Source organism: Pristis pectinata, chromosome 10 (genome assembly GCF_009764475.1).
Source record: "Pristis pectinata isolate sPriPec2 chromosome 10, sPriPec2.1.pri, whole genome shotgun sequence".
NCBI classification, from domain to species: domain Eukaryota; kingdom Metazoa; phylum Chordata; class Chondrichthyes; order Rhinopristiformes; family Pristidae; genus Pristis; species Pristis pectinata.
The window spans coordinates 99217589-99240004 of record NC_067414.1 but is presented as its reverse complement, the minus strand read 5'-3'; the positions used below and the strand labels follow the sequence as shown (position 1 = coordinate 99240004).

General features: G+C 56.3%; 1 protein-coding gene across 1 annotated transcript; it reads right to left on the bottom strand.

Moving 5' to 3' along the window:
• Window positions 1–5845: 5845 nt before the first annotated feature.
• fbxo28 (F-box protein 28) lies at window positions 5846–21967 on the bottom strand. The gene is made up of 5 exons (XM_052025262.1): window positions 21748–21967; window positions 17407–17516; window positions 11697–11835; window positions 10010–10205; window positions 5846–7641 (listed from the first exon to the last, which is right to left on the bottom strand). The coding sequence occupies exons 1-5, from the start codon at window positions 21916–21918 to the stop codon at window positions 7208–7210; spliced, it is 1050 nt and encodes a 349-aa protein (XP_051881222.1). The 5' UTR covers window positions 21919–21967; the 3' UTR covers window positions 5846–7207.
• Window positions 21968–22416: the final 449 nt, after the last annotated feature.

The following is a 22416-nucleotide window of genomic DNA, read 5'->3' as shown; positions in this document are numbered from 1 at the left end:
CACTTTGGGAGATCAAAATGTAAAGAGAGTTCAAGGGTCAGGAAGTTATGTTGCAGCTTTGCAGACCCCTGGTTAGGCCGCATCTGGAGTATTGCATTCAATTCTGGTCGCCCTGGTACAGGAAGGATGGGGAGGCTTTGCAGAGGGTGCAGAAGAGGTTCACCAGGATGCTGCCTGGATTAGAGGGCATGGGCTGTAAGGAGAGGTTGGACAAACTTGGGTTGTTTGGAGGCTGAGGGGAGACCTGACAGAAGTTTGTAAGATTATGAGAGGTACAGATAGACAGCCGGTATCCTTTCCCCAGGGTCAAAATGTCCAATACTAGAGAGCATGGATTTAAGGGGAGAGGGGATGTTTAGAGGAGATCTGCAGGGTAAGTTTTTCCCCCCCAGAGAGTGGTGGGAGCCTGGAATGTGCTGCCAGGGGTGGGGGTGGAGGCAGATACGACAGTGGTTAAGAGGCTCTTGAATGTGCAGGGACGGAGGGAGAGGGACATTGTGTAGGCAGGAGGGATCAGATTAACTAGGTGTTTAATGAGTTTGGCACAACATGGTGGGCCGAAGGGCCTGTTCCTGTGCTGTACCTTAACTCCTGTGCCCATAACTCCATTGCTTCATTTGCTACACCGACACTACAACCTGGAACTCCTCCAGCTGACCGCACTTCCCACACCACTGGCTATCCCGGAGTTCCCACATGGAGCCTCCCCGGGTCTGAGACACCCTGCTGTCTCTCTGTTCCTCTCTCCCCGACAGGGTGCCCCACTGTTCACTCCCCTATAGCTGGTGTTCATCTTATAGTCATGCCACACCATTACTGCCCCACTGCAGCTGCGACCCATGCAGCCAGCACCGCTGCACACCCCTGCAGCAGCTGCGACGCAAGCCACCAGCACCACTGCACACCCCCTGCAGCAGCAGTGACCCATGCAGCCAGCACCGCTGCACACTCCCAGCAGCAGCAGTGACCCATGCAGCCAGCACTGCTGCATCACTCCCAGCAGACATTCCTTTGAACACCCCCCCCCCCCCCTTCCCCACCCCCAGAAGTGGTGCTGGGAACCCCACCATGACTGGGCCTCTCTCCTGCAGACTACATTTAAACATTCTGCCTTGAGTACGTTGTACATTATTGTTGAGGCTCCAACACCTGACCGACAACAGTCCCAGCTACATTGACCGAGTTGTGTACCGGCCACGGCTGTGTGGTGGTGACTGCAACACACCCACACTCTCCCGCTTGGAATAAAAGATCTCATTGGAACAGGGTTGACTGCGAGCTAACCAAGAGGACAGATGAGGGAAGTGCAGTGGATATTGTCTATATGGACTTTAGCAAGGCCTTTGACAAGGCCCCTCACAGCAGGCTGGTCTGGAGGGTTTGATCGCATGGGATCTGGGGGGGGGGGGGAGGGAGAGATAGAGGATTGGATTCATAATTGGCTCTGTGGTGGGAAGCAGAGGGTGAGGGTGGACGGGTGTTTCTCAGACTGGAGCCCGGTGTCTCCTGGTGAGCCACGGGGGTCAGTGCTGGGACCTTTGCTGTTTGTAATTTATATAAACGCTTTGGGTGTGGATGTACAAGGCGCGGTTAGTAAGTTTGCGGATGATACAAAAATAGGTGGTGGTGTAGACAGTGAAGTAAGTTATGAGACATTACAGGGGATCTTGATCAGCTGGGTCTGTGGGCCAAGGATTGACAAATGGCTCTCAATCCAGATAAGTGTGAGGTTTTGCATCTTGGGAGAACACACCAGGGGAGCACTTGTACAGTGAACGGTAGGGCCCTGGGGAGTGCTATGGAACAGAGGGACCAAGGAGTACAAGTACAGAGTTCACTGAAAGCAGCATCACAGGTAGATAGGTGGTGAAGAACGTGTTTGGCACGCTGGCCTTCATCAGTCAGGGCACTGAGTATAGGAGCTGGGAATTTATGTTGTACAAGACGAATACTGTATAAGACACTGTTATACTAAGTTCTCTAAGATGTTGGTGAGGCCGCACTTGGAGTGTATGTACAGTTTTGGTCGCTGTGTTATGGGAAAAAAGTTACTAAACTAGAAAGGGGGCAGGAAAGATTTACCAGGACGTTGCCTGGACTTGGGGGGGGTCTGAGTTACAGGGAGAGGTTGTGTTGACTAGAACTTTATTCCCTGGAACATGGGAGATTGAGGGGTGACCTGATAGGGGTATACAAGATCATGAGGGGCATAGACAGGGTGAAAGCACACAGTCTTTTTCCCAGGGAGGGGGGGCTAAAAACGAGACGGCATAGGTTTAAGATCAGAGACGAGAGCTTTAAAAGGGACATCAGGGCAGCTTCTTCACACAAAGGGTGGTGCGTATTTGGAACGAGCTACCAGAAACAGTGGATGAGGCGGGCACATTAGTAACATTTAAAAGCCATCGAGATAAGTCCATGGATAGGAGAGGTTTCGAGGGCTGTGGGCCATAACGCGGGCAGATGGGACCGGCTCGCTGGGCAACACAGTCGGCATGGACGAGTTGGGCTGAAGGGCCTGTTTTCCTGCTCTGTGCCTCTATGAGACAAGGATCAGTCAGAGACCTTCATGCCCTCACACCGCGGATGCTCAGTCCCGGAGTAGCTCCAAGGCTAAGATCGATTGATTTAAGGGGTGAGGGGAACTGGGTTTGGAGACAGGGCGATGAGCTGAACTATGAGGTTACCGAGTAGTGATACAGCTCAGAGGCACCGACAGTATGTCACACAATGAATGGCCGTTGGACAGTCATCCCATTCCTGACTCCTGGGAACCTCTGCCCCGCGACCAAAGTGGTAGAGGTGGGGACCATTACAACATTCAAAACACTTGGAAAGGTTTGGAGGAATATGGGCAAAACACAGGCACATCGATGAAGGGAGAGCAGTAGATGTAGTGTATATGGATTTCAGCAAGGCATTTGATAAGGTACCCCATGCGAGGCTTATGGAGAAGGTGAGGAGACATGGGATCCAAGGGGACATTGCAGTGTGGATCCAGAACTGGCTGGTCCACAGAAGGCAGAGTGGTTTGTGAGGGGTCGTATTCTGAGTGGAGGTCGGTGACCAGTGGTGTACCTCAGGGATCTGTACTGGGACCCTTACTATTTGTGATTTTTATAAATGACCTGGATGAGGAAGTGGAGGGGTGGGTTAGTAAGTTTGCAGATGACACGAAGGTTGGGGGTGTTATGGATAGTTTGGAGGGCTGTCAGAGGTTACAGAGGGACATAGATAGGATGCAGAGTTGGGCTGAGAAGTGGCAGATGCAGTTCAACCCAGATAAGTGTGAAGTGGTTCATTTTGGTAGGTCAAATATGTTGGCGGAATATAGTCTTAATGGTAGGACTCCTGGCAGTGTGGAGGATCAGAGGGATCTTGGGGTCTGAGTCCATAGGACGCTCAAAGTGGCGGCGCAGGTTGACTCTGTGGTTAAGAAGGCATATGGTGTATTGTCCTTCATCAATCGGGGAATTGAATTTAGGAGCCGGGAGGTATTGTTGCAGCTATATAGGTCCCTGGTCAGACCCCACGTGGAGTACTGTGCTCAGTTCTGGTCACCTCACTACAGGAAAGATGTGGAAGCCATAGAGAGGGTGCAGAGGAGATTTACAAGGATGCTGCCTGGGATGCGGAGCATGCCTTATGAAAGCAGGTTGAGGGAACTTGCCTTTTCTCCTTGGAGCGACAGAGGATGAGGGGGGACCCGAATGAAGTGTATAAGATGATGAGAGGTATTGATTGGGTAGATAGAGGCTTTTCCCCAGGGCTGAATTGGTGGCCACAAGAGGACATAGGTTTAAGGTGCTGGGGAGTAGATATAGAGGAGATGTCAGGGGTAAGTTTTTTCACTCAGAGAGTGGTGAGTGTGTGGAATGGGCTGCCGGCAACGGTGGTGGAGGCGGATACGATAGGGTCTTTCAAGAGACTGTTAGATCGGTATATGGAGCTGAGTAAATAGAGGGCTATGGGTAAGCCTAGTAATTTCTAGGGTAGGGACATGTTCGGCACAGCTTTGTGGGCCGAAGGGCCTGAATTGTGCTGTAATTGTTCTATGCTCTAAATGGGACCACCTTAGATGGGAATCTTGGTCGGCATGGAGCAGTTGGGCTGAAGGGTCTGTTTCTGTGCTGTGTGACTCTGTGATGTGGGAGAGACCAACACTCGAGACACAAATGGAAAGAACAACTCCACCCACCATAGACATGATGGGCTGCCGTCGTTTTTTTAAAAAAAGAGAACTTGTTTTTCAGCTGACAACAACCAACGAAGGGTTAACCATTGCTGTGTGATATAACAGCAGTGTACAGTCTCGCCTTACAAACAGCCCTTCCCTGCATGTCAAGTCACTTTAATCAGAAGATCCCAAACCCTCAGGAACGTGCTGCCCCTCCCCTTGCAGTGAGGTGTGGAACGTGAAGCACCTCACTCCCCTCTCACACTCGGAACGATGCAAACCAGGGACCCCCGCGGGGTCCGGCTGTGAGCTTCCAGAGCTGGAACTAGGGTTAGCTTCCTGCTCGCCACCCAACCCCACCCCACAGGGAGTCTCACGGCCGCCGATGGCGGTCCTTGTGCCTCAGGGGCACAACCTCCCTGACGCTCGCAGTCAGGAAGTAGATCAACGGGTGAGATGTCCCTCTGTGCGACCAGGGCACCGACACCCACCCCAGAGGCAACGTCTGGGACTCCCACCCCTCACCCACGGGTGGAGGGAGTGAACCCCGATTCCCGGGTGCCTCGAGGTCGGGGAGCAGAGCATCTGTAAACGATGTCGGGCTGCGTTACAACAGGGTACCGCAGGAAGATGGCAGCACAGGCGAGGCTGGAGCTTCAGGGACCTCCCGGCATCAGTGGGAAGCTCTCCGATCCATCACATTAAGGCCCTGATCCTTCCCCGATCGTTCTGGCTTAGTGGTATCACACCCCAACAGAAGACTGGGTGCATGGGGGGGCGGGGGTACGGGAACAGTCCTGGGACATCACCGTGGGCAACCGGGATCATGAGGAGGCAGGCCAAAGGCACGCAGACGGCAGCTCGGTCTCCAATTGACATGTGGGTTAAATATGGTCCCTCTCAGAGTGGACGGAGACAGCAGGAAGGGTGCAGAGCAGGGATGCACGGAGCTCTGTCGCTCACCCACACAGGCACCGGCACCGACTGCATGCAGGGTGCTGGGACCCAGGGGGGGACAGGAGCAGGGACCCGGTGGGGGGGACAGGAGCAGCATGGTAGCCAGTTCCCGCGGTGGAGGGCAGGTGAAAACTGCCGTGGTCCCGACAGTCTGCGCTGTCACTGGGAGTGCGGGGTTCAGGGCAGCCCCAACCCATGGGGGGGGGGGTGGGTGTGGGTGGCGTTGGGGCCATGGGCCAGAGGTAGGGAGGGTCTGGCAATGCGAGGCTTGCCCGACGCGGGCTGAGTAAGCCGACTGCCCCTCCAACCAGAGGGTGCCCTCTCCCAGGGTGCAGGTCCACCCTGCACTGGGACCAGCTGCTTCCGGTAGTGGCTGCTGGCTGGCCCCCACCCCCAGGGGTCTGGCCTGGCTCACTGCCGTAACCCTGGGGCAGGCCGGGGTGTGCGCCCCATCACCTCCGATCCCCCCCCTCAAGCTGCTCTGACATTCACCGGGGCTGCCCGGGACCCAGTGCACGCCCCAGTGGTAACTGTGCCGACGAAAGGTCTCGGAAGGTTTCTGGGTGGGTCTGGCGCTTGCCCGTGGGCACAGCAGGGCTCTGCCTGGCAGCAGGGGGGAGCCACGGGTCACGGAGTGTGGGGGCACCGCCGGCTCCCACCTCTCCCCCCACCAGCGGGTCCGATGCCACCAGCACCTCCCCTCACAGTTGCTGCTCTTCTACAACAGCAGCCCCCTGCCCACCCTGGGCACTGTCTGTTACCCGCCACCTCACTCCCCGTTACCCAAACTCTTTGGGGAGGGGCAGAGGGTCTGTTACCTGGTACCAGGACACTGCCTGGAATTAACTCTCCACTACCCAGGGCAGTGAGCAGAACAAAGTTTAACCCTCGTTACCCATGACCCGGGAAGGAGCTGGTCGAACTCTCCGTGATCCAAGATCAGTGATGCAGCAGAGTGTAACCCTTTGCTACTCAGGACCAGGCAATGGGTCCATTTAGCTCTGGTACTAGGATGAGAGGAAAGGCGGAGTTTAACCCTCTGTTACCCAGGATCTAATGGGGACAGAGTTTAACCCTCTTGTTACCCAGGATCTAGTGGGAACAGAGTTTAACTCTCCATTACCCAGGATATAGTGGAGACAGTTTAATCCTCTGTTACCTGGGGTCTAGTGGGGACTTTAAACCTCGATTACCATGGATCAAGGGTGGTGGTGGGGGTCAGTTTAACCTTCTGTTACCCAGGACCGAGTGGGGGCAGTTTAACCCTCCATTACCCAGGATCGAGTGGGGGCAGTTTAACCCTCTGTCACCTGGGGCACAGTTGGGGGGGGGGGGGAGGGGAGAGAGAGAGAGAGAGAGAGAAAAGAGTTTAACCCATTACCCGGGGTGTATGGGGAGGATTGTACAGAGATTAGTCCTCCATTACCCAGGATTGTGTGGGGGCAACTTAACCCTCCATTACCTGGGTGTAGTGGGGAGGAGGTTATATAGAGTTTAACTCTCCATTACCCAGGATTGACTGGGGGCAGAATTTAAGCCTCTATTACCCAGGTTTAGTGGTGGGGGACAGTTTAACTCTCCATTGCCCAGAATTGACTGGGGGCAGAGTTTAAACCCTGTTACCTGCGGGTGTAGTGGTGGGGGAGGGCAGTTTAACCCTCCGTTACCCAGGATTGAGTGGGGGCAGAGTTTAACCCTCCGATACCCAGGATTGAGTGGGGACAGAGTTTAACCCTGCTACCCAGGACCCAGGGAAGGGTTGAATTAACTGTTAGTGGGACCAGGGTGGGGGTTCAATTCTCCCATTATCCAAGACTGCAGAGGTGAGCCTGGTTACCTAGGACTGAGTCGAGCACCCAGTTTAACTCTGCACTCAGTGACCAGCTGCCGAGCCAGTCTCCCTGTCCCCCCACAACACCCCCCCCACCCCCCCAACGATTGCCGCGCCCGTCCTCCTGACCCCCACCAGGTGGCGTGCCGCGCTCCAGCTGACGGTCACGCTCCGCGCGCATGCGCACACACACCGACAGACAGACGCGGGTAACAGTAAACCGCCCTCCCGCGAACACCGGCTCACTTGTGGCTGCGGAGACGCTTGGCGCTGCCCTCGGGTGGAGGCCTCTTGCGCTTGTTCAGCCCGGCGGGGACCTGCCCACCCCCCGCCCCGGTCTCGATGACCTGCTCCAGCAGCTCCTGCAGGTCCTTAATCTTCTGCTCGCTCTGCTGGTGCTTGAGGGCGTGCTCGCCCAGCTTGCGGTCCAGTTCGGCCAGCCGGGCGCTCTGCTCGCCGATGATCTGGTTCTGCTCCAGGATCTTCTGCTCCTGGTCCTGCAGCTGCTTCAGCTGCTCCTGGAACTTGAGGCGGATCTCGGACACCTCACGGCGGCTGGCCGTCACGTTCTGGCCCTGTGCCTTCACCTGCTGCTGCAGCTTGCAGAGCTCCTGCCGTGCTGGGTTCTGCTTGGAGAAGAGCTGGACGGCCGTCAGGGCGGTGGATGGTCCGGGAACTGGGGGGGGGGGCCAACAGCGGGAATGTTAGACAGTCAGGTGTGGGAGCAGATCCGGGCCATTCGGCCCATCAAGTCTGCTCCGCCATTCGATCACGGCTGATTTACTGTAACCCTATTCCCCCACCTTCTCCCTGTAACCCTTAACCCTCCCTTACCAATCAAGAACCTATCAATCTCTGCCTTAAATACCCCCAATGACTTGTCCTCCACAGCCCCTGTGGCAACAAATTCCACAGATTCACTGCCCTCTGGCTGAAGAAATTCCTCCTCATCTCAGTTCTAAAGGGACGTCCCTTTATTCTGAGGCTGTGTCTTCGGATCCTGGACTCTCCCATCGATGGAAACATCCCCTCCACGTCCACTCTATCCAAGCCTTTCAGTATACGAGGTTCCCACCCAATCCTTCTGAACTCAAATGCTCCTCTGTATATAAAAAAAATGAATGCTATGTCGGCATTCATTTTGAGAGGTATAATGTATAAAGGTAAGGAAGTGTTGATGAGGCTCTACGGGGCACTGGTGAGGCCTCATTTGGAATACTGTGTGCAGTTTTGGGCCCTATATCTTAGGAAGAATGTGCTGATGTTGGAGAGGGTTCAGAGAAGGTTTACGAGGATGATTCCCAGAATGAAAGGGCTTACATACGATGAGCGTTTGTCGGCTCTTGGACTGTACTCGCCGGAGTACAGAAGAATGAGAGGGGACCTCATAGAAACATTTAAAATGTTGAAAGGACTGGACAGAGTAGATGTGGCCAAGCTGTTTCCCCTGGTGGGTGAGTCCAGGACTAGACGGCACAATCTTAGAATTAGAGGGTACCGGTTTAAAATAGAGATAAGGAGAAATTTCTTTAGCCAGAGGGTAGTGAATTTATGGAATTCTTTGTCACGTACAGCAGTGGAGGCCCAATCATTGGGTGCGTTTAAGGAGGAGATTGGCAGGTATCTAATTAGTCAAGGTATCAAGGGATATGGGGAAAAAGGCCAGGAATTGGGGCTAGATGGGAATAATTTAGTTCATGGAGCAGACTGGATGGGCCGAATGGCCTACTTCTGCTCCTTTGTCTCGTGATCTTGTGTGCTAACCCTTTCATTCCTGGGATCATTCTTGTCACCTTCTCTGGACCCTCTCCACCAGGGCCAGCACATCCATCCTTGCTCACAATTCGACCTGGGCCAAACCCCGCTGCTTCCCCCAGCCCAGTGTATGGCAGGGGGACGGTCAGCCGGAGCCCAGCCCAGTGTACGGCAGGGGGACGGTCAACCGGAGCCCAGCCCAGTGTACGGCAGGGGGACGGTCAACCGGAGCCCAGCCCAGTGTACGGCAGAGGGATGGTCACCCGGACCCCAGCCCAGTGTACGGCAAGGGGACAGTCACCCGGACCTCAGCCCAGTGTAATGGCAGGGGGGCAGCCACACGGACCCCAGCCCAGTGAACGGCAGAGAGAGGTTCACACGGACCCCAGCCTAGTGTACGGCAGAGAGAGGTTCACACGGACCCCAGCCCAGTGTACGGCAGAGAGAGGTTCACCCGGACCCCAGCCCAGTGTACGGCAGAGGGACAGTCACCTGGACCACTGCCCCAGTGAGCCCACTCCATCCCAACCTCTGCTGCTGAGTGGAGTTTGCACACTCCCTGTGTAAACACACGGCTTCCCTCCCACATCCCAGAGGTAAAATGGCTGCTTTAAATCACTCCTGAGGTACCAGGATGATAGGAGAATTTGGGGAGGGGGTGGGGGGGTGGGTGGCGGTTACTGGGAAGGAGAGTGGGGTTGGGGTGGAGGAATGGATCCGCACAGACAATGGCCCACAGGAATAGGAGTGGCCCGTGTGCAGGGTGGGAGATGCCAGCTCCACCCACCCCACACATCCCTGCGGCTGGGGGAAGAGGGGAATCAGCCACGGCAGCCAGACCCTGTAATCCCCTCCACCACCATCTTGGACACTGGTTCCCACCACAGACGCACACCCCAACCACTTTTCTTCCCCCACCCCCCCACACCAGCCACTGTCCACCCCCCACCCAGAGGATTCTGTCCAATGCCCCCCCCCCCCCCCCCACCCTCCCACCAGGCCTGAGGTTCCCACTCGACAAGCCCACCCCAAATGGGCCCAGAGGCATGATGCACTCCCACCCAGTGCAACCACCTCGAACTGACCCCCAGCCCCACCTCCCACTGCCGGTCCTGGCCTCAGGCTCCTGGGGGAGGGGCGGTGGGAGTGGGGGTGCGGGGCGGGTGGGAAGCTGAGGGTAGATCGGTAGGGGACCGGCAACATCGGCGCACACGGACACTGACGTGATCGGTCTACAGTACACGCACATGCGGTGTCCCGTTCACCCACACACACAGCCCCGGCCGTACCTGGTGGCACTCCCAGCAGCCGGCCTGACATGTCCGAATTACTCAGCTTCTTCTTCAGGATGGGGACGATCTTTTCATCGAAGTATTCCATGGCCATGGAGGAGATGTCCCGCAGCTCCTGCAGCACCTCGTGGGCTCGCTGCGGGGACCGTGTGGAGTTCACATATCGCAGAACCCGGTAAATCTCATCGATCACCTGCACGCAGGTTACAACACAACAGGCCCGCGTTACATGGGGCGGGGGCGAGGCAGACGCGCGTTACACGGGGCGGGGGCGAGGCAGACGCGCGTTACACGGGGCGGGGGCGAGGCAGCAGGGGGTAAATCCCCAGCACTGGCAGAAATCCCCACATGGACCGTCACTCTCCCCTTGGGGGGGGGGGGGGGGGGGGGGGGGGGGGAGAGGAGGTGGTGGGGGTTGGGGGAGAGGAGTGGGGGAAGGGGGGAGGAGGAGGAGGAGGGGAGGAGGTAGCTCCTTCTACACCGTCCCATCACACACTCCTGGGGTCAGGCACAGGGTGAAGCTCCCTCTACACCGTCCTGTCACACACTCCCGGGGTCAGGCACAGGGTGAAGCTCCCTCTGCACTATCCCATCACACACTCCTGGGGTCAGGCACAGGGTGAAGCTCCCTCTGCACTGTCCCATCACACACTCCCGGGGTCAGATATCGCACAGACTAGGTACAGAGTAAAGCTCAAACTACCTCAACGAAATCCTGTGATACCACACAACACGGTGAGCCGTGTGACCAATCTCTCACTCTGCACTTGTTGCCAATGTTTGGAGGTCACAGAAAGCGATTTAGAGTCACAGGCCATTCAGCCCACTGCTCAGTGCCAGCTCAGTGCAGCGATCCCATCAGTCCCATTCTCCACAGCCCTCTTCTCAGGTGCCTGCCACTCCCTGCCTATCCGGATGCATCACAGCAACTGCTCTGCCCGGGACCGCAAGAAACTGCAGGGAGTTGTGGACACAGCCCAGCACATCACGGACACCAGCCTCCCCTCCATCGACACTTCTCGCTGCCTTGGTGAAGCAGCCAACATAATCAGAGACCCCACCCACCTGGGACATTCTCTCTTCTCCCCCTCCCATTGGGCAGAAGATACAGGTGCCTGAGGTCACGTACCACCAGGCTCAAGGACAGCTTCTACCCCACTGTTATAAGACTATTGAACGGTTCCCTTATACGATAAGATGGACTCTGACCTCACAATCTACCTTGTTGTGACCTTGCACCTTATTGTCTACCTGCAATGCACTCCCATGTAGCTGTGACACTTTACTCTGCATTCTGTTATTGTTTTAACCCTGTACTTCTTCAGTGCACTGTGTAATAAATTGACCTGTATGATGGGTATGCAGGACAAGTTTCTCACTGTACCTCGGTACAAGTTACAACAATAAACCAGTACCTTTCAGTTTCGGGACAAGGCCAGCGTTTCCACTCGTCACTGACACATCAGTGAGAGCCGAAACCGGCGGAGAATCCGGTGGGGAAACTCTGCCCTTCCCATTTCACCTCCGGCACATCCCCAACTTCGTGCTGAAGTAGGCAGATGTCACAGGCGCTCCGCTGTCAGACAGTGAGCAGGGTGGGGGGGGGTGGGGGGTCTCAGCACTGGGACACGCCAGGCCTGGGAACAGCAGCACCACTGCGCAGGCTCCCCCTCCCCTCACACACCTTGCCTGGAATGAAGCAGCAGAGGTTTGTGTCGACGTATTTCATGAAGGTCATGTTCAGGAGGGAGAGCCTGGTCTCCACCGCCGCCAAGATGTCCGCATGGCGTGCCAGTGAGTGGTTCCGGCGCTCCGACTCCCGGCTGGAAGGAGAGAGAATTAACCCTTGCTGTGCCTGACGATTCCCCCTCTCCCCTGCTGCAGCCGTCAACAAGACCTCCCCTCACCGCCCAGCTACAGAGCAGTGGTGAACCTGCCCAATGCAACCCCATCACACCCGACCCCACCCCATCCCTGCCCTCCCCGGGGCTGCACCCCACCACCCCCCGCCCCCTCCACAGCCACACACTCCCAACTCGTCACCCCAAATACAATCACCCCAGGGGCGGCTGTGCCTTCTGTTCACAAGTTCCCGAATTCTGGAATCCCACTCAGGAACCTCTCTACGAGATGGCTTGTTGGAGCAGCTTGTGGTCTAGCCCACTAGGGAAAAGGCAATGCTGGATTTGGTTTTGTGCATGAACCAGAGTTGATGAGGGAACTTAAGGTAGAGGAACCCTTCGGAGGCAGTGATCATAATATGATAAATTTCATCCTGCAGTTTGAGAGAGAGAAGCTAAATTCAGATGTATTAGTATTACAGTCGAGTAAAGGTAACCACAGAAGCATGAGAGAGGAACTGGCCAAAGTTGATTGGAAGGGGACCCCAGCAGGGATGACGGTAGAGCAGCAATGGCAGGAGTTTCTGGGAGTAATCTGGAAGATGCAGGATCAGTTCATCGCAAAGAAGAAGCAGCATTCTAAAGGGAGGATGAGGCAACCGTGGCTGACAAGGGAAGTCAAAGACAGCATAAAAGCAAAAGAGAGGACATAAATATTGCAAAAATTAGTAGAAAGCCAGAGGATTGGGAAGATTTTAAAAACCAACAGAAGGTAACTAAAACGGGAGAAAAGATGAAATATGAAGCTAGCCAATAATATAAAAGAGGATACCAGAAGTTTTTTCAGATATACAGAGTAAAAGAGAGGCAAGAGTGGACATCGGACCACTGGAAAATGATGCTGGAGAGGTGGTAATGGGGAACAAAGAAATGGCAGATAAACTAAATAAGTATTTTGCGTCAGTCTTCACTGTGGAAGACACCAGCAACATGCCAGAAATTCGAGAGAGTCAGGGGGCAGGAGTGAGTGTAGTCGCTATTACTAAGGAGAAGGTGCTTGGGAAGCTGAAAGGTCTGAAGGTAGATAAGTCACCTGGACCGGATGGACTACATCCCAGGGTTGTGAACGAGGTAGCTGAAGAGATTGTGGAAGCATTAGTAGTGATCTTTCAAGAATCACTAGATTCACGAATGGTTTCGGAGGACTGGAAAATCGCAAATGTCACTCCACTCTTTTAGAAGGAAGGGAGGCAAAAGCCAGGAAATTATAGGCCAGTTAGCCTGACTTCAGTGGTTGGTAAGATGTTCAAGTTCATTATTAGGGATGAGGTTTCAGGCTACTTGGAAGCACATGATAAAGTAGACTGAAGTCAGCATGGTTTCCTTAAGGGGAGATCTTGCCTGACAAATCTGTTGGAATTCTTTGAGGAAGTAACAGGCAGGATAGACAAAGGAGAGTCAGCGGATGTTGTTTACTTGGATTTTCAGAAAGCCTTTGACAAGATGACATGAGGCTGCTAAACAAGATAGGAGCCCATGGTATTACAGGAAAGGTACTATCATGGACAGAAGATTGGCTGACTGAGTGGGAAGAGAGGGAATAAAGGGGGCCTTTTCTGGTTGGCTGCCAGTGACTAGTGGTGTTCCACAGGGGTTGGTGTTGGGTCCGCTACTTTTCACATTAAATGTTAATGATCTGGATGATGGAATTGATAGCTTTGTGGCCAAGTCTGTGGATACAGTGAAGGGGCGGGTAGTGTTGAGGAAGCAGGGAGTCTGCAGAAGGACTTGGACGGTGGCAGATTGAATACAGCGTAGGGAAGTGTACAGTCATGCACATCGGTAGAAGGAATAAAAGTGTGGACTATTTTCTAAACGGGGGAGCAAATTCAGAAATCGGAGGTACAAAGGGACTTGGGAGTCCTAGTGTAGGATTCCCTAAAGGTTAACTTGCAGGTTGAGTCGGCAGTAAGGAAGGCAAATGCAATGTTCGCACTCATTTCGAGAGGACTAGTATCTGAAAACAAGGATGTAATGCTGAGGCTTTAAGGCATTGGTCAGACCATATTTGGAGTATCGTGAACAGTTGTGGGCCCCATGTCTAAGGAAGGATGTGCTGGCTTTGGTCCAGAGGAGGTTTACAAAAATGATCCCAGGAATGAAAGGGTTAACACGAGGAGTCTTGATGGCTCTAGGCCTGTACTCGCTCTTTGAAACGTGCTGAATACTGAAAGGCCTGGATAGAGTGGACGTGGAGGGGATGTTTCCATCAGTGGGAGAGTCAAGGACCAGAGGGCACAGCCTCAGAATAAAGGGACGTCCCTTTAGAACTGAGATGAGGAGGAATTTCTTCAGCCAGAGAGTGGTGAATCTGTGGAATTCATTGCCACAGGGGGCTGTGGAGAGCAAGTCATTGGGTATATTGAAAGTGGAGATTGATAGGTCCTTGATTAGTAAGGGTGTCAAAGGCCACGGAGAGAAGGCAGGAGAGTGGGGTTGTGGGGGAGAAATAAATCAGCCATGATTGAATGGCAGAGCAGACTTGATGGGCCGAATGGCCGAATTCTGCTCCTATGTCATATGGTCTCCCACTTCTCCCTCTGACCTCGATCCTGGTCCTCACAACACAACACAACTCTGCAGAGCCTCGGGACCTCCCACCTTGATTAAAGGTTTCCCGAGCAAGGGAACCGTCCCAGGCCATCTGTAATCATCCCCTATCCCTTGTACAGGAGCAACGTGCCGCCCCCAATCCCAGGATTCATCCCGTGGAGCCCATTCCCCAACCCAGCCAGCAGGCTGAATCCATCCCCTCTGTCCCCCCCACCCAGCCCCCCCCCCCCCCCCCCCCCCCCGAGTCCCTGACACATACACCTCCCATGTACACACCCCCTCCCCCCATCAGAGACCACAACACAACCGTAACCCCCTCCCCTCCCGTCACTCCCACTGCAGGACCAGGGCAGTTACATAAACCAGCCCAAGGGTATTCCCGTTCCAGTGAGTGCACTGGGCTGGGCCCAGGGCAACACAGCTGAGAGGTTGATGGAGGGGGGGCCCAGAAATAATGTACCAGCAGTGACCGTGACGGCCTCCCCTCCCCTCTCTGCACCGACCCAGCTGTCCTCGAACATAAACCAGCCTGGGGGGGGGGGTTCTCCAACCTCATGGCATGAACAACGAATTCTGCAGCTTCTGGGAGCCTGCGCGTACCTTCCCCCCCACCCCTGTTCCTTCCTCTCTCCTCCTGATCCACCCAGCTCCCCTCCTGGCTCTCCACACCCCTCACCCTCTTCCCCCTACCCACACTGCTCCCATCCTCCCAGCATCCACTCCTCACCACCTTCCATCATCTGTGGCCTTTTGTGGTCTCAACCGATCACCCCCCAGCCTCTGTCGCCATCCCCACCTAGCCCCACCCATCACCTGCCAGCGCCTGCCTCACCTCTCCCCCTCACTCCTTTATACTGGCCGTCTCCCCTCTGCACTCTCAGCCGAGGCAGCCGAAACGTCGGCCATCCCTCTGCCTCCGCAGATGCTGCCTGCCTGACCCACTGAGTCCCTCCAGCAGCTTGTTTTCTTGCTCCGGATCCCAGCAGCTGCAGTCCTGTGTCTCCGACGGGCCGGCAGGTGGACCAGGCACCTGGCTCTGCGCCCCAACGCTTCGCAACTGTTGCCCAACCATCCCACCCCAACCGGCCCAACGACCGCAGGCTCGGCCCCGAGGGTCGGAGATCTCCATCACCCCAATTCCATCCAAAACAATCCAGCTGTGAATTTTAAAAGACGATTCCCTCCAGAGGATATCAGTATTAAATCCAACACTTAAATCTCCTTGGCGCACACCTCTTTACATTTTGCAGGGCACCTGCACTCTGTCTGTAACTACGATCTGCATCTCCCCGTTACCAGTCACTTCAGCTACCCCTCCCACACTATCACTGATACGTCAGTCCTCGGCCTCCTCCACTGCCGGGAGAATTCCCAGCGCAAACTGGAGGAACAGCATCTCACTTTCTGTCTCGGAATCTTGCAGCCGAACGGGATGGACATTGAATTCTCTCACTTTAGGTAATCCCCCCCAACACCACGCTTCGCTTCTTCCCTTTCCTAGCCCTTTCTTTCCTCTCTCTCCCTACCTTTGACCCATCCCCCGGTGGATCTGCTCTCCCCTCCGCCCCCACACCTGCCCATCACTATCTCTTACCTGCATCTACCTATCACCACCCTGTGCCCACCCCACCTCCCCACTGTTGTCCACCTATCACTGCTCTGCTTTCCCCTCCTATATATTGGGCTTCCCCTTTTCCTATCTTCAGTCCTGAAGAAGGGTCCTGAGCCCAAACGTTGCCCGCCTGCCTTTCTCCATGGATGCTGCCCGGCCTGCTGAGTTTCTCCGGCATCATACTGCTTTTCATCTAGATTCCAGCGTCTGCAGTCCTTTGTTTCTCTCCTCTTTACGTTCTCGACTCATTGACAGAAAGATCAACTTTACAAAGCACTTGGATTGCACTTTTCTCCTGTATCAAAGCGTCACTGCTCCCCACCACAGAATTGATGCAGCTCCCAAATGTTCACAGAGAATCATTCCCAAGTAAGCAACACTCCCCCACCAACGAAACATCCCAAATTCCCAATTCTCCTCGCACCTGGGGTCGAGTCCCACTGCGGAAGGCTCTGGCATGCGGGACTACCGTGTTGGCAGTGGGAGCAGTGAATGGCAGCCACATCTGCAGCCTTGGCCGGGTGGACGAGACCCTGCGGCACTACTCCCAGGACGTGGCAGTGCATTGGGAACGGGGACATTAATCCCTGGCTATACCCTGTGGTCGTGGGTGCCCCAAGTGGCAAATGCACTTCAAACCAGTGTGAGAACACAGGGTGGCCGCAGGATGGGCTGTGGGGGGGGGGAAAGGAACAGGGAGATGCACTCCCACTGATCTGTGGAGGCAAAGCCATGAAGGGATTCGGGACACTTGCCTTTATTGGACAAGACACTGGAACTGTACGAAACGGCAGTCCCATCCCTACAGGATACCGTGGAGGGTTCTCAGCACACACAAGGAGAGAGTTACACGGGTGTTTCCAGAGCCCAGTAATGTAAAGGGGACACTGCGCGGGCTGGGCCTGCTCTGGTACAGAGAAGATTTAATTGTGTTGTGTAAATCTACTCAAGGACTAGGCAGGAAGGACTGACTTCCTTTGGGTCAGATAAGGCAGAAGCCCTCCCGGTATTTATCAGTGAAGGACCCATGGACCACCAGTGTGGTGGGATTCGTTTCTGGCCGGTGTGGCCTCTTGCTGTGCCATAACCATAGGACTCATCAACCAGCAGCAACACATGCCCTGTGGTCACCAGCACGGGCCCCACGTTCCCCGTGCCACAACAGTGCTGCCTCCATCAACCACCGAGGTCAGCGGACAAATGAACCCCCACCCCCCCGTCTGTACTCAGATTGTGGGGACCCCTGCCGGATCAGGCTCCCGGCCAAACCCAGCGGTGACTGCAGCCGGTGCCCGGGCGCGATGGGTGGCCTGCTGCTGGCGACTCACCGTGGCAGCTGGGCTTTGACCTGTTTCTGACACAGGCTGTGGTACCTCTCGACCTTCAGGAAGCCCTGGTTCAGCAGACGCTGGCAGATCGCATCCATCCGCTTGCAGACCTGGGGCGAGAGCGGAGTCATGGAGGGAAACCATACACTGTCGACAGCGTCACCAACCCACAGACCCACCACCCCGTGCCCGATCCGGTCACCAGCATATCACACCTCGCCTGGCACGGGGGCTCCCAATGAGCAGTTGGGGAGGCAGCTCCAGCACGTAGACCCAGTGACACAAAGGCTGGTGATACACTTCCAAAACATTACGGTGCGCGACTGGGAGGGGAACCTGCGGGTGGTGGTGTCTGCACCTTCCTGGTGGTAGAGTTTGAGGGTTTGGGAGGTGCGGTCAGACCAACTGCAGCCACTGTATGCCAGCGGCGGAGGCAGTGAATGGTTAGGTCGGTGTCAGTCAAACACCTTGCCCTGGAAACCCAGCGTCACATGGAAAACAGAGTGTTTCAGGCTGGAGGGACGGAACTCGCGGGGTAACCCGGAGACCAGTCCTTGGCCCTTGGTTGTTTACCATTGACATGAATGACCTGGAGAGGGGGGGAACAAAATGCACAAACATAGACAAGAGGGCATGCTTGCTGTGGCGAGGACATCGTTATTCTGCAATGGGATATGGGTAGACTGAGTGACGGGCGAAAGGCTGGTGAATTGAGTTGAAGGGGGGGAGGTGTGAGGTCTGAGGAACTGAAAGGCAGATTATTATCGAAATGTGTAGGGAGACTGCAAGTGACTGAAGTTCAGAGAGATCCAGGTGTTCCAGGGCATGAATCCCAAAACGTTAGCAGGCAGGTCCAACCAGTAGGTAAGTAGGCAAATGGCACGTTGGCCTTTATTGTGGAAGGGTTGGGGTTAAGAATAGGGAGGTTTTGTTACAGGTATACAGGGTGTTGGCAAGATCACACCTGGAGTCATGGGCACAGTTTTTACCTAAACCAGGACACAGTAGCAGCAGAATGAAGGATGACCCTGGTCAAACATACAAGATCCTAAAGGAACTTGGCAGGCAGATGTTGAGGTGTTCTTAACTAGTGGGAAAGTCACGAAGAAGGGGAAATAACTACCGAATAGTGTTGGTTATTTCAAACCGAGGTGCGTAGAAATTTCTCCCCTTGGAGAGCAGTGCTCTGGAATTCTCCGCCTGAGGGTGGCGGATCTTTGTAAATGTTTCAGGTGGAAACAGATAAATATCTGAAAAATCAAGGATTAGGGGGACAGGTGCAGACAGGATTTCAGGTCTGCAAAGATCAGCCATGATCCTATTGAAGGGGCAGCTGTGAGGGGCTGTGGCCTCCACCCGTATCTTGTGTTCTCAGAGCTGCACACATCCAGGTGTGGACTCAGCCGGCTCCATCACGGACACAGCTCTCCCCACCAGCAAGGACATCTACAACAGGCGATGTCTCAGGAAGGCGACGTCCATCATCAGGGACCCCCACCATCCGGGCCATGCCCTTTTCTCGATGCTGCCGTCAGGCAGGAGGTACAAGAGCCTGAAGACCCACATCTCACGGTTCAACAACAGCTTCTTCCCCACTGCCATCAGGTTCTTGAACTAACTGAAAAACCCCAACGGTACCTCAGACTATATTTCTCTTTTCTTTCAACTGACACTGATATTGTTATGCTGTTATCATATAATTTATGTGAATTTAAGTTTATGTTAACTTGTGTTTCTCACGTTTGTGATGTACAGTGTTGCTGCTGCAAAAGAGCGAACTTTCATGGCATTTACACCCCGGGTACGTGTGCCCAAGACAGTAAACACACTTGTAGAGAATATCCCATCACATTTGATTTGTGCCTTGTGGTTGGTGGAAGAGCTTTGGGGTGAGGCAAAGGATAGCCAGCCTTTTGTACCATGGTATGTGTGTGGGTGGCTAATGGTGACACCGGGACACTGGGGACTTGGTAACACCACTGAACGCCAAGAATAGGGAGACTCCCTGTCGGAGATGCCTATTCCCCGGTATGTGTGGCACCCATACCGAGAAATGTGAACGGCTACATCCTGTTGGGAAATAAGGGGCAGTGCGTGCGGGGGAAGGCGTGCCGGGTGGTGTGTATACAGAGGGTGGGGAAGTGTTTTACAGAAACGACTGCAGGGACTGTGGAGATGCTCGGGTTGTTTTGAGATTGAGAGGGGATCAGGTAGAAGGATTTACGGACCTCTTGTACGATAAGATGGACTCTTGACCTCACAATCTACCTCGTCATGGCCCTTGCACCTTATTGTCTGCCTGCACTGCACTGCACTTTCTCTGTAACTGTAACACTTTATTCTGTATTCTGTTATTGTTTTCCCCTGTACTACCTCAATGCAGTGTTGTAGTGAAATGATCTGTATGGATAACATGCAAAACAAAGTTTTTCACTGAATCTCAGTATGTGGGACAACAATAAACTAATTTACAATTTAAAATCAAGTACAAGCAAACAGAAACTGTTTAAGGGCGAGGTGACACAGAAAGGTGCTGACAGAAGGACCCAAGCAGTGAGCGCAGACTTCTCACTGCCAGTTGTCACAGTGGGAGCACATTCAAAAGCAGCGTTTAAAATGGAAGCTGGAAAGGATCTGAAAGGAAAGTTTCAGGGCTGAGGGGAGAAGTCAGGGGTGGGACAAGCTGGATTGCACCTTTGAGCAAGTACAACTCAACAGGCCAGTGGTCTCCTTCCTGCTGTGTGTACACAGCCTCAAACTTAACATCCCCTGGGTTGTGCCAGCACCCGAGAGAAGCTGATCGCCATTACCACAGGGAAACAGTGCGTCATCACAACCCACAGCCCTCTCCAACCAACTGAGGGCACCCATTGCCCCCTCCCCTCACTGCCCTGGGACTGCTGCACCCTTCCAACACTGACCCTGGACCAGACCAACCTCCTGCACCAGACCAACCTCCTGCACCCGACCCTTCAGCCGACAACAGACAAGGGGGACGTCAGCTGTGGGGGTGTGGGACTGTTAAATTACTGGGGAAGTGACTCGGGAGGTGCAAGCTCCCAATCCAGAGACAGGAGCTTAAATCCACCAGGCAGCCGTGGGGCTTAACTTTGGATCAATTGGATTTTATTTTTAAAACAAAACGTCTGATCTGGGCACTGACCACAGAACCACCGGAGTCAGAAAGTCCTCCCGGGTCAGTGTGGCGCCCCCAGGCCCACGGAGTGTGGGGAGCTTCACCCGTGGCTGGAGTATCCCGAACCAGCAGCAGCGGAGGAAGGGGAGGGGGGAATGGGGGGGGGAAGGTGCCAGCAGCGATCCCACACCCAGCCTTCATACTGGGTCAGACAGGAAAGTTTGTGTCCCCGTCAGTGACCCGGGATGTCTCCACCCAGGGACGTGGATCCCACCTCCTGCCCCCAGGCTCCCCACCTAACCCATCTCTCCCACCCCCACCCAGCCCTGTGTCTGTCTCCCCCCCCTACCCCCCCCCCCATCTCCCAGACCCCGTCTCCCCTCCTCCCCCGAGTCATGGACACCCCCTCCTCCGGGTCACTTCCCTCATCCCCTCAACAGCTGACCCCTGACCCCACCTCTCCCTCGGGTCATGGATCTCCCCAACTGCTCCCGCCCCCCCCAACTCTCCCTCACCCCCCTCCCCCCCGCGCTCCCTCACCCCTCCCCCCGCGCTCCCTCCCCCCTCACCCTCCCCCCGCGCTCCCTCCCCCCTCACCCTCCCCCCGCGCTCCCTCCCCCCTCACCCCCGCGCTCCCTCCCCCCTCACCCCCTCCCCCCCGCGCTCCCTCCCCCCTCACCCTCCCCCCGCGCTCCCTCCCCCCTCACCCTCCCCCCCGCGCTCCCTCCCCCCTCACCCCCTCCCCCCCGCGCTCCCTCCCCCCTCACCCCCTCCCCCCCGCGCTCCCTCCCCCCTCACCCCCTCCCCCCCGCGCTCCCTCCCCCCTCACCCCCTCCCCCCCGCGCTCCCTCCCCCCTCACCCCCTCCCCCCCGCGCTCCCTCCCCCCCTCACCCCCTCCCCCCCGCGCTCCCTCCCCCCTCACCCCCTCCCCCCCGCGCTCCCTCCCCCCTCACCCCCTCCCCCCTCACCCTCCCCCCCGCGCTCCCTCCCCCCTCACCCCCTCCCCCCGCGCTCCCTCCCCCCTCGCGCTCCCTCCCCCCCTCCCCCCCGCGCTCCCTCACCCTCCCCCCGCGCTCCCTCCCCCCTTCCCCCCCGCGCTCCCTCCCCCCTTCCCCCCCGCGCTCCCTCCCCCCTTCCCCCCCGCGCTCCCTCCCCCCTCACCCTCCCCCCGCGCTCCCTCACCCCCAACCCCGCGCTCCCTCACCAGCCGCAGGCCGCTGATCTCGTCGTAGGCCATGAGGCCGAGGATGGAGTCGATGGCGACGATGGGCAGGCTGAGCAGCGGGTTGTCCTGGTGCAGCTGCTCGGTGCCGCCGGGCTCGGCCGCTCCCTCCCCGGACCCCGCGCCGCTCCCTCCCGCTCGCTCGGCCGCCATCTCCCAGCGCCGCCCCGCCGGACGTGACGTCACCGGCCCCGGCCCCACCCCCGGCCTCCCTCCGCCGCGTCCTGACGTCACCGCGCAGCCGGTCCGACGCTGCGTCAATGGGGGGGGGGTGTGAGGTTGAGGGGGGGAGGGGGAGGGGAGGGGGAGGGGAGGTTGGGGGGAGGGGAGGGGGAGGGGAGGGGGAGGGGGAGGGGAGGTTGGGGGGGTGGGGGGAGGGGAGGTTGGGGGGGTGGGGGGAGGGGAGGGGGAGGGGAGGTTGGGGGGGTGGGGGGAGGGGAGGTGTGGGTGGGGAGGGGAGGTTAGGGGGTGGGGGTGGGGAGGGGAGGTTAGGGGGTGGGGGTGGGGAGGGGAGGTTAGGGGGTGGGGGTGGGGAGGGGATAGTAGGGGGGAGCGGGTGGGGAGGGGAGGTTATGGGGGTGGGGAGGTTAGGGGTGGGGGAGGGGAGGTGGGGGTGGGGGAGGATGGGAGGTTGGGTGGGGAGGGGAGGGG

Bases quoted from the DNA above. Each gene is read 5' to 3' on its own strand.
- fbxo28 (XM_052025262.1), bottom strand. From the start codon at position 21,918: ATGGCGGCCGAGCGAGCGGGAGGGAGCGGCGCGGGGTCCGGGGAGGGA. The intron at 10,206-11,696 runs GTGTGTGAGGGG...ACCTGCGTGCAG, and splicing joins GCTGCTTCATTCCAGGCAAG to GTGATCGATGAGATTTACCG. The intron at 7,642-10,009 runs GTACGGCCGGGG...CCCCCCCCCCAG, and splicing joins GCTGCTGGGAGTGCCACCAG to TTCCCGGACCATCCACCGCC.